At 38.0% G+C, this 12,737-nt stretch overlaps 1 protein-coding gene across 1 annotated transcript in view; it reads right to left on the minus strand.

Annotated features, from left to right (window-relative positions):
• Window positions 1-3,460: 3,460 nt before the first annotated feature.
• ELMOD2 (ELMO domain containing 2) overlaps window positions 3,461-12,737 on the minus strand; it is a 31,259-nt gene continuing 21,982 nt past the window's right edge. Inside the window, exon 9 of the mRNA XM_025462313.3 lies at window positions 3,461-7,046. Coding sequence (XP_025318098.1) covers window positions 6,901-7,046 — 146 coding nt within the window. The 3' untranslated portion in view covers window positions 3,461-6,900. The remainder of the gene's footprint in view (window positions 7,047-12,737) is intronic.

Below are 12,737 nucleotides of genomic sequence, written 5' to 3' on the forward strand. Positions count from 1 at the left end.
CAGCTCTGTTAATCAGCCCCACACTGTGTCTACTGCTGTGTTTTTACTCCTTGACATTATGAGGTTTTCCTGGTGCTTATTTCCCCTATTTTCACCTGTAGAAGCATCTTGTAGCAGATGGCTGCAACATCTCTCGTCTCTCACTTTGATCTCACCCCTCTAGCGCCGGGGGGCCTGACCTCCTGTTGTCCCGTAGGCATGTCCATAGGGTCTTCTTCTGGTCCCCGAGCCATCTGTGTGTTCTCCTGGCCCCCAAGCAATCTCTGTGTCCTCCTCCTGGCCCCCGAGCCATCTCTGTGTCTCCTGGCCCCCGAGCCATCTGTGTGTTCTCCTGGCCCCCGAGCCATCTGTGTGTCCTCTTGGGCCCCGAGCCATCTGTGTGTTCTCCTGGCCACTGAGCCATCTGTGTGTCCTCCTGGCCACCGAGCCATCTGTGTGTTCTCCTGGCCCCCGAGCCATCTCTGTGTTCTCCTGGCCCCCGAGCCATCTCTGTTCTCCTGGCCACCGAGCCATCTCTGTGTTCTCCTCGCCTTCGAGCCATCTGTGTCCCTGTGCGTGGCGTGCTAGAGGAACAGGGAAATAACACACCCCAGGAGCAGCCCTTACCCAGTAACCGATGGGAGTTTGTGAATACTTCAGTCCCCTCACCCTCACCCAAGGACTCAAAGTCCAGTAGACTTAACACAAAAACCCTCTATGGGATGACTTCCCTCTCTCGGTTCCCCACTCCCTTAGCAGTGTTTCCTGGGATCACCTCCCAGATGGATGACAAGTCCTTGTTGCAAGGTCTGATTCTGGGAGAATCCAAACGAAAGCTAACCACAACCTCAGAGTAGCACGCTTCTGTCAAGAATAGGGAAGAAAACATTAAAGATAGTTTCTTGGCTGTAAGGCAACAGGCAATAGTGACAAGGTGCTTCCCCTTGATCAAACTGTAGTCAGGCTCCTCTGAGCTGCCTTTTTCTACTAAATGCTTCTTAGGTATGTCTTCAAGAGCCCAATTTTAGCAAGAATCGGGCTAAATAGACTTATCCAGAATCCCTCATCCTTGATAAATGATCACCCTTGATAATTGGTCAAAAGTTCCTCATCTACCCTTGATATCAGGTTAATTCTCTTGGGTTTCCTATATACACATTTATATCATTTATGAATAATAACTTTTCTTTCTTTCCACCCACTTGCTTTACTGCTCTGGCTAGGACCTCTAACACAATTTTGAATAGACATGCTGTGACAATTTGGATTATTCATCAAATGTTCACCCCTTAGGCCTTCTGAGTAGAGTACATTTCCTTGTTCCATTGATGTTGGGCTTGACCACAAGACTTGCTATATGACCGAGGGAATGTGGACATGATGCGAGCAAAGGCCTGAAATACCTGTGAGCCATTGGGCTTCTTCTTGTGCTTCTGCTGCACAAAGAGCATGCCTCAGGTGGCCCACTGGTCCCAGAGGAGTAAGCCACGTGGAGCTGAAAGGAACTCCACCCAGGACCTGGATTTAAGGCCAGCTGAGATCAGCAAGGCTGCCTGGTTAGCCTGCCCATGTGTGAGGAGGAAATGCTTTTTTTGTATGCCATTAAGATTTTAGTGTGATTGCTATACATTGTTATTGTGGCAAAAACAGATATAAGTGGTGATCCCAATGTTTCACCATTAAATATATTTGCTAATGGGCAGCCCGGGGGGCTCAGCGGTTTAGCGTGGCCTTCAGCCCGGGGTGTGATCCTGGAGACCTGGGATCGAGTCCCACGTCGGGCTCCCTGCAGGGATCCTCCTTTTCCCTCTGCCTGTGTCTCTGCCTCTCTCTGTCTCTCATGAATAAATTTAAAAAAAAAATATATATATATATATATTTGCTGTTATTTTATAGAGACGTTTTATAAAATTAAGGTGACCCCTATTTCTCATTTGCTGTTTTTAACATGAATGGTTGTTGAATTTTCATCAAATGCTTTTTCTGCAACTTTTAAATTATGTGATTTTTCCAATGTTCATGTGGTAAATTTCATTAATTTTATTCTGGGAATTAACCTAACTGAGCTATAATTGGTCACACATTAAAACAGCATATCTAGGGCAGCCCGGGGGGCTCAGCGGTTTAGCGCTGCCTTCAGCCCAGGGTGTGATCCTGGAGACCCGGGATCGAGTCCCACGTGGGGCTCCCTGCATGGAGCCTGCTTCTCCCTCTGCCTGGGTCTCTGCCTCTCTCTCTCTCTCTGTCTCTCATGAATAAATAAATAAAATATTTTTTTAAAAACAGCATATCTATATGTAGTTATTACTGATTTATTACATTTATCGCTGGATTTCAGTGTGCTTCTATTTTATTCAGGATTACTGCATCTAAAGTGACACTGGCATACAATTATTCTTTCTCATTCTGTTCTGGTTGGATTTATTAAGATTATGATAGTTTTGTGAATTATAGGGTGTCCACACTTCATTATTTAGAAGAGATTGTGAAAACTGTCATTATTTTATTCTTAAATGTGTTAACTCACCAGTGCAAGCCACCCAGCACTGTAGGTTTTTTCATGGAAAATTTTAATTGCTGAATCCACTTGAATAGTGCTAGAACTTTTTGCTTACCTATTTCTTCTTGTACAATTTTGTATTGCTAAGTATATTTTTCTAGAAATGTTTATATTTCATCTAAATTTTCAAATTTTGAGGTTATCCTTAATACATTTTATTTTCAGTATTTGCAGGATCTGTGGTGATGGTTCATATTTTATTCTTGATATCATTGTTTGCTTTCTTCCTTATTCTTAATTTATCTCACCCAGGTTTATCAGTCTTACTAGTCTTTTCAAGCAACAACTTTTTACTTCTGATGATTCTATTGTCCATTTCTATTCCATGCATCTGGGCTCTGGCCTTTAGTATTTCCATCTTTATTTTTAGGTTTATTTTGTCCTTGGCCAAACTCCTTGACATGATTACTTTGTCTTTAACTTTCAGCCATTCTTTCTTTAACATACATTTAAACTATAATTAGTATTAACTTTAATTACTGCTTTTGCTGTATCCAACCAGTGACATATGTAGTATTTTTTAGTTCAAAATAAGACACACACACACATACCCAGAGGAATGCTCTGCAGCTGTAAATAAACAGAATAAGGAAGCTTTGTATTAATATAAAAATGTACCTAAGCTACATTGCTAAGTACAGCATACTGCAGTGCAGTATGAATTATTCCTATCCTTTGTAAGAATGGAGGGTGGGAGTGGTAGCTTCTTTTCTGGTCTTATAACCTATTGTTGTTACCCAGTAACATCTTAAATAGGTAATTAGTGGATGAGTTAAAATCACAAAAATAAAAATTTTCTGTGTATTCTCATTTACTCTATAGGAACATGAGTAAAGGATTAAATAAAGGCACTATTTCATGAATACAAAGGACTTAAGGGATGAGGATGGTGGGGAAACACAGAAAGATTAACAGAAAGGCTTATAACAATTTTGACACATTTTTTATTTGTTCACAACATTCCGAACAAAATGACATCACATTTCGACTATTGCTTTTACATAAGAAGTTAATTGTTTTATCCAAAGTAGACAAAAATCTATTTCTTTAAGTTGCCAACCAGCACTTTTTCCCCCAGGGAAAGCCACTGCTTATTTTTTGAATACATTAACAGAAACATAGATTTTGCCCTATAATTTAAAAAAAAAAAATTGCCCTATAATAGTTGGGTCTTACCTGAACTACATTTAAATTTTTTTCTTGTCAAAAGCTGAAGCCAGAAAAAGACAAAACAAAACAAAACAAGCTCATTCATGATTTCTTTCAGATGTTTAAGTCCATTAATCTTTGTTAATAATCTGCTTGTGTGGAGAGGTTCATAAATGTGAAAAAGGAAAGTAAGCCTCTCCAGACTTGTTCACAGAGAAGCTGGGTGGACCATTTATCCTGAGAAAATAGCTGCTGGACCCCAATCATTAATTCAAGGAGGATAATAAACATTATTGCTCTCCAAGCCAAACCTCTTCTGTTCTGAGCCATCACAGTGTGTGATTTTCCTGCTCTGGCAATGAGCATTCCGCTTTTCACTCATGTAATACTGCTCCTTTGAGCAAATCTTTGACCAAGTTCAATTTCACTGAATACAAAGGGGAGAAACAGTACATAAACAATTATTAATACTGGAATAAAAATGGAGACTACATATGTTTTTCACATAGAAAAATACATACAAATCCAAGTAGTTGTTAAAGTAGAAAAAAAGCAGGATGGGCATTTTGAAGGAAAAGATCTTGTTTTCTCAACTGGTGCCAGTAAGACACTGATTTTATATCTAACTATCCCACCATATTTATATACAAAGAGAGGCTGGTCTAGGGTCACTGATATACCGGTATCCCCTGATTTCTCTTATTTCCTTAAAGATTGTCTTTCAGAACATATTTGAACCACAACCAGTGTAATTATTTTCTTACACTATTCTTGTCACTGGCACACTCTCTTCAACCTGGCACATACAAAAGTTCTTTTCGGTATCGATTCACTTTTCTGATGCTAAAGCAAACATAATTTTCCTGCTACTTCAAACCTATCACTACTTTGGTATTTTATTCATTCTTATAGAAACAGGTAAGATTCTAAATATGGATTTTTAAGACTACATAAAATTCTAGCATACATAAGTTGAAAGCAAGGAAAAGTAGGAAGGTACACACAATTGTGTTTTTCTTTTCTTGTATGTCACTATGTTACATTCTAATCTACAAGTGGGGACACTTAGCTTGGCTTTTTGACTATCAAACATTAGAATTTATTGGTAGCTTTTAGACCAATTCACTATAGGACTTCTGAAATGGTTACTGATTATTTTAAGCAAAAACAGGACAATATCTATATTGTACAAAAACAGAGATGATTTAAAGAACATATTATTGACCAAACTTTCTAATGACATTCTTAAAGTTTTTTTTTCCTCCCTAGAAGGGGAAAAATTTACTTAAAAAATTTCCCCTTCCATAGTTGGATCATTCTTTATGAGGCATACTGACAAAGGTTTACATCAGTTCAAGACCTCAGCTTTGAAAAATTAAAATATGAGTATTTTCAGCATGAAAATTAAAAAACTAACAGAATTGCTTTCCATGTAAGAGTAAACACTTCTATAGAAAACGAACTTTAATGGTTAGCACCTGATCCTTACCAGGATTTTGCTACATTTCCTATAACTCTAGAGCTGGATAATAAAGCACTGAAAACACTAAAAAAAAAAAAAAAAAAAAGATAATCCCAAGATTGAGAGGTCTCCTATAAGAAACCAATTTTTAAATTCCTGTGATACTCAGACACTAAACCAACCATGTTTATAATAAAATGAACCCAATTTTTAAAAGTTTTATCCTGTTGAGAAAATAACAGTTTTAATGCTGGGCTTTCAATGTACGTGCTATACAGCACTGCTTCTGTATTTTTCCACTCGGATATTTTTTTTATCGCTCTTCTCTTTGGCAAGTTTGCAGAGAGAAGTCTGTCAATAGACATGAACAAATACTGCAAGTCTCGGGCTGTGTTATGCCATGTGAGTCAGTCCTTAAACACTTGATATATATACCATGTTAAAAGATGTGCTCTTATGTTTAAATAATGTCTTTAACAGGCTGGTTTCTGTAGGATTTAAGAAGAACTTAGTTATCAGACAAATTATCTTTAAACCTTTTTAGTTTTGCTAAGAGTACAAATTTCTAAAACACACAAGGAAGAAATTATTCCCAATAGAATCTCATCATTATATAATCCTTGATAGCACTTGATGCCCTCCTGAGATTTGAGAATAAAGCTATACGAAATGCACAGTCATCATCCTCAGGCTACTTTAGAATCCCACAGACCATTAACGCAAAGAATACCCATAAAATCGCACACCATTATCTAGAAACACTATGGAGGCAAAGCAAAAAGAAGCAACAGTTAACAGCAAGTAAAACAAACCAACAGTGTTTAACGGGTATTTTTTAAAAACTTTAAGTTTTCCTTTTGTTTAAGTTCAAAGACAGCTTTATTGGAATAGCCACTGTCCTTTGAATACAGTCAAGATTTTCTTAGCAAACACACCTCTTTTTCATAAACACTCACAGGTAGAGAAGCCTCATAAAAGGCCCCACACCAAGCACTAACTACAGTCCTTTTCGTCGTACAACTGATTGAAAAGCAAATACTGAAGATGACAAAATGCCTTTAAGTTTTAAAATACCACTGTGATATTTTCAAGTGTGGTATTTAACAACAGAAAGGTAGTCACCAATACTGTCATTCTTTCATTATCTATAATGCTAAATAATCAGAGAAAACAAAAGGGAAGAGGTCATGATTCTTTATCCTGTCTGACAAATCTATGCTTTTTGCTACTAATGAAGCGACATTAGGACATGTGATTGAGATGCAAACAAAGAAAGCCATGAAGAACTACTCTCCCTGTTAATTAACCTAGGAAGAAAACAAGACGAAGGAAATAGACAATCACTTCCAAACTAAAACACAAGAAAACTTCAGAGTTCTGTAAAGAGACTGACTTGATAGCTACAACACATAAAAATGAAAACCAATTTTTACACATTTTAATCGACCAATTTAATACAAATACCTGATTTATACTTTTACACTAAATGGGCTAAGTCCCAAGTTCCAAACTGTAGTTCACAGGCCTCTACAGAAGGATCTTTGGAAGGATAAGGTACCTTTGGAGAACAGTGTATAAACGACTGTAAACATACACTGATTGTCCACTAGCTTTCTTAAATAGAATTTCTGAAATATTTTTGTAGGAAATTATATATAAGGAGTGTAATTGATCAGATAATTTCTATTACAACATATAAATTCTGTTGTGTGTGCAAAATGTGGTAGAAATAGAAGATACTATGGATGATTCATATTTTTAAAGTAAGTGATACATTACAATCCAGTAAGAGTCCTTTAATCTTTTCATGAAACTTCTCTCTATACATGTTGAAATACATAATGCTTTCTGGCTTTTCTTCAAACCAAAACTTGTCAAATTCATAGACAAGGTAACCTGCAGTTAAAGAAAAATAAAACATAAATACAGTGCTCAAGGAAATCACAACGAAAACATCTCATTTTAAAGTGCAGAACCATCCTTTAAATTCCACATTAACTTATAATAGTCAGACCCTAGGACCCAGCAATTGCACTACTAGGTATTTTTTCCAAAGGATAAAAAAATAGTGATCCGAAGGGGCACGTGCACCCCAACATTTACAGAAGCAAAGTCCACAATAGCCAAACTATGGAAAGAGCTCAGATGTCCATCGACAAACAAATGGATAAAGATGTGGTACATATATACAATGGATATTACCCAGCCATCAAAAAGAATGAAATCTTGCCCTTTGCAATGACATGGATGGAACTAGAGGGTATTATGCTAAGCAAAATAAATGAGAGAAAAAAAACAAATACCGTATGATTTCACTCATATGTGGAATTTAAGAAATAAAACAGATGAACACAGGAGAAAGGAAGGAAAAATAAAGTGAGATGAAAATAGAGAGGGAGACAAACCATAAAAAACTCTTAACCACAGGAAATAAACTGAAGGGCTGCTAGACAGGACTTGGGAGGGGGGACAGGGTAACCGGGTGATGGGCATTAAGGAGGGCGGGTGATGTGATGAGCACTGGGGGTTATATGCAACTGATGAGTCATTAAATTCTACCCCTGAAACTAATAATATACTATATGTTCACTAAATTGAATTTAAATGAAAAAAATTTTAAAAAAAGATACAATAATCACAAATTATATTAATAAACTACTAGAAACCTAGAAAACCTCATAAGAAATATTTTTGTACGTTCAAAATAAGAAGAAATTTCAATAAAATATTTAGTATATTTACTATTTGCCTCAAATATCAATAAAATCCCTCAAATGTTAAGAGGTATAGTACTGTCAAAAGATACCTTGGGAATAGGAAAAAAAGCTATCCCCAGAGACCTCTGAAACACAAATATGAAAGTAACGAGAAAACATTAGACAAGGTAAAGTACGTGAAAACTGTTTTCTAACAGCTTGATTTATAAATCTAAGCATTATTTCTACTTTCCTCAATGAACTATCAGCACTTTCTCTTTTTAAAAGAATACATGAGGGGCACCTGGGTGGCTCAGTCAGTTAAGCATCTGACTCTTGATTTTGGCTCAGGTCATGATCTCAGGGTTGTGAGCTCAAGCCCCACATGGGGCTCTGCACTTAGCATGGAGTGTGCTGGTCCCTCTCCCTCTGTTCCCTCCTCCTCTGGCTTGTAATAAATAAATAAAATCTCTCACTCAAATAAATAAAACCTTAAAAAAAATTAAAGAATATATGGACTCTAAATAGTAGGCTTAATATTTTTGTTTTTCAATATCCTCATGACAGTAGCCAAATTAGCCCTCAAAATGTGAACACTACTTAATAAAAATAAACATGTATATAGAAATTTTTACGATAAAAAATGTGAATATAAAGTTACTTAACCATATTTGGATTTGACCAAATATACTTATTTAATTATTTTTTTAAAAAACACACAAATGCTATCAGGGTGCTATCCATGTGCTCACATGTGTATTTACTCTCACAGCAATCCTATGACGCAGTACTACATTATTTCTACTTTATCAGGGAGGAAATGAATGGGCAGACAGCTTGTACTGCTTTTTTTTTTTTTTTTAAGTAATTTCTGTGCTGCATGTGGGACTGGAACTCACCACCCTGAAATCAAGAGGTGCATGCTCTACTGACTGAGCCAGCCAGCTGCCCAAAGAGCTTCAATGACTTGCCCAAATCATACAGTTTCCAAGTGACCTCTATTATGTTAAAAATTAAGACTTTTTTTCCACCAGAATCACATTTCCTCTTCTGAAAGGATTTTTTAAAGATTATTTATTTATTAATTCATGAGAGACAGAGAGAGAGAAAGAGAGGCAGAGACACAGGCAGAGGGAGAAGCAGGTTCCATGCAGGGAGCCCGACGTGGGACTCGATCCTGGGTCCTTGGGGTCATGCCCTGGGCTGAAAGCAGCACTGAACCGCTGAGCCACCTGGGCTTCCCTGAAAGGATTTTTAAGAAGGGATAGAAGTAATTTATTTTAGATAAATGATAAGTGACTACATAAAAGTGTGCCTAGACTATCATAATCACTTAGTAGGAAAGAAAGTAAATTCTATTTTAGGACATTAGTTATAAATAAAGCAAATATTAACAGTTAAGAACCATAACATTTCAACAATGAAGTATCATTTGATAAAAAGCCCAATTTAAAAAAGATTTCAGATTAATCTCTTAATATGATAAAACAGATTTTTGTTAACTAGGATATTGAGAAAAGTAAAGAATAAGGCCTCTTTGGGCAGAGGGAAACCACCTGCTTCTCATTCCCAAAAGACAAATGAGAATGGTAATCTCGTAATTATACTTAAGTAGTATTTTTGATCTTTATTTCATTCAAAATTTAGTTTATGTATACACTGGAACAACAGTACATCTATAGAAATTACACATTCATGCACAAATTGAATCTGTGCTCTCCCCCACTCCTACTCCCATCACCTTGATAGGGATATACAATAAAAAATTGAGAGAGTAATAATCTGGGTAGTATGAAAAATAAGACATCTATCCAAACTTTATGGTATTTTTATATCAGTATTTTTGGCTACTCTGTTTTAGCTATTTACCATTCACATAAGTCCTTTAAATTGCCCCTTTTTTTTAAAAAAGTGGTTTCCATAGCTAGGCGTGGAGCCCAATGCAGGGCTTGAACTCGACCATATCAAGACCTGAGCTGAGATCAAGAGTTGGACGCTTAACCAACTGAGCCACCTAAGCCCAAAACTGCTTTTCATTACTGCCTAAGCAAAGAATTATTTAGGTCTGGAACAAACTGCTCCAGTGGAAAGTACTAAAATTTCTTGCTTCAGAGTTGGGTTGTTGGTCTATAATGTACATTGGTCTCAGAGAAAGACAGGCCTAAAGTCTTGAGACTGTAATGGTTAAATTGATGAGACCTCAAGAAACTGCAGATGACACCAAAATTATAGGAAGCTGGCAGGGCCTTACACGGCCTAGATTCCAAAAGCCTTGCAGCAAAGGATGCAAAAGAGTTGTTTCCACAAAAAATATCTATTATCCTTTTCACTCTAGAGGTTTAAAACACTAGACTCGGGCAGCCTGGGTGGCTCAGCGGTTTAGCGCTGCCTTCAGCCCAGGGCGTGATCCTGGAGACCTGGGATCAAGTCCCATGTCAGGCTCCCGCATGGAGCCTGCTTCTCCCTCTACCTGTGTCTCTGCCTCTCTCTCTCTGTGTCTCTCATGAATAAATAAAATCTTTAAGAAAATAAAATAAAAATAAAAAATAAAACACTAGGGCAGCCCTGGTGGCGCAGCGGTTTAGCGCTGCCTGCAGCCCAGGATGTGGTCCTGGAGACCGGGGATCAGGTCCCACATCGGGCTCCTTGCATGGAGCCTGCTTCTCCCTCTGCCTGTGTCTCTGCCTCTCTCGCTCTCTGTGTTTCTCATGAATAAATAAATAAATAAATCTTAAAAAACAAAACAAAACAAAACACTAGACTCTACAGAAATAGCACACAAAATTTCTAACCTTAACATTCCCTTTGTGTTTTTACTGTCCCTAACCAAAGCCACCTTGGAGCACCTTGTTTTCCAATAGGGGTTAAAAATAAGGGAACCATAGAAACAGAGGTTAACTGTAAACTGGCATGAGGGATCTTGTGGGGTGATAAAAGTTCTAAAATTGGATTATGGTGTTGGTTGTATAACTCACCAAATTTACCAGAACTCACTGAATTGCACACTTAAAAAGGGTAAGCGTTATATAAATTATACCTCAATACAGTTGTTATTGAGCTATACATTTTTTCTTATACAAACTTGAGGAGTTATTTTTTTGGAATCACCAAACCAATCAGGATGACACTGGATATTTTAAATGCACAAAATGTCCAAAAGGATGATAACGGAGCTAAGAAACTGAATTAGCACTCACCGTTTCCAGCCCTGTCTTTAGACAACAGCAGTAGGTATGATAAAGGGAGAAAGGGACAGATAGAGACAGATCACAGCTCATCTCTTCATAGTTCTTTGTTCTACACAAAAACTATGACCTTGGAACAGATTTTGGTCCATTGGGCCCAGTCCCCCAATAAATAAGGTATGTATGTATTCAAAAGATAAGGTTTCAAATTATCTTCTAATTAGAATATGCTCCAAGAAAAACAGACTTCTTCCCAATTTGGGGAAGAAACTTCGTGTATAAGATTGAGAGGTATGTGTGTGTGCACATGTATGTTTGCTTTATATATTTCAAGAAATCTGAAAAATTTCCAGGATGATCCACAGCTCTTATGGATCTGAACTGACAGAAACAAGGCAACTGAGGGGGTCCTATAATGGCTTTTGCACCTCAGGTATTACTGTGATGCTCTTCCTAGACAGGAGCCAAATAAGACATGGGTGCTGAGATGCCCTGAGATCAACAGCATCCAAAGATGCTCATGTTACCAATAATTAGGGGGAAAAATATCCATAATTAAAGGTCATTTTCCACAGTTTTCCTATCTACCACACTCCTGTATTTATTTAAATAAGGTAAAATATTTAATTTGGGGGAGGAAAGAGATTTTTTTGTTTCTTTTTCTTTTTTTTTTTTTAATTTTTATTTATTTATGATAGTCACAGAGAGAGAAAGAGAGGCAGAGACACAGGCAGAGGGAGAAGCAGGCTCCATGCACCGGGAGCCCGACGTGGGACTCGATCCTGGGTCTCCAGGATCGCACCCTGGGCCAAAGGCAGGCGCCAAACCGCTGCGCCACCCAGGGATCCCTTTTGTTTCTTTTTCTATTTGTTTTATGTTCAACAGGCAGCATTAAACATGCATGCATTTCAAAAAGAAAACAAATATCAGAGGCTATTAGCAAAGTCTCAAGAGTTTAGACACTATGCTAAGAGTCAATAAGAGATTTAGGGGAAGAAACCAAACAAGACTAATGGGGGGAAAAACAGTTCCCAGCAACAAGATGAGAGAAAAGACCCAGGGAACAGGGAAAAAGAAGATGTGGATTTGGATAAAAGTCTGTTCATAATGCCCAACCCCTAAAAAAAGAGACTGGCTGAGCTTGACCCTAGGCAAGGGTCTCTTCTCAGCTCACAAGATGAACGTACAGTCTCACAGTCTATAGTAAAGGGTGGGTACACTGGGGCTATACTGACCCAGTTTTGGCATTTATATCTAGGAGCAGTAGTGGCAGGGAGCCATCCCCAGTACAGTCAGGAAGGACCAGGAGGGTGCTTAAACAAAGCAACAATGTCGACTCTGCAAGGGTGAAGGAAAGCATCTCATGCCTGCTAGGAATCTTCAGTCCTGCCAGTCTGAATCATCAGCAGTGGTCCTAGGGACCTGAAAAACCTGTCCCTCCATCTGAAAACATGTGGCATCAATTCCTGCTTTGTGTAACCATCCCCATAAGATCCTTTATACTTATCCATTAAAAAAAAATCTAGACATACAAATGGTGGGGGCTAAAGAGGGAGGTTGGGCTGAAGATGTACATTTTGGTATGACCAGTATGCACTTGGTATATCAAACAGGGGTCTGCATAAGATCATTAGGGACAGAATGAAGGCTAAAGAGAGAAGGCGGTCCAGGCTTTGAGGTGCTCCTACACCTAGTAAGGATGTGCT

Source organism: Canis lupus, chromosome 19, assembly GCF_003254725.2.
Source record: "Canis lupus dingo isolate Sandy chromosome 19, ASM325472v2, whole genome shotgun sequence".
Taxonomy (NCBI): Eukaryota; Metazoa; Chordata; class Mammalia; order Carnivora; family Canidae; genus Canis; species Canis lupus.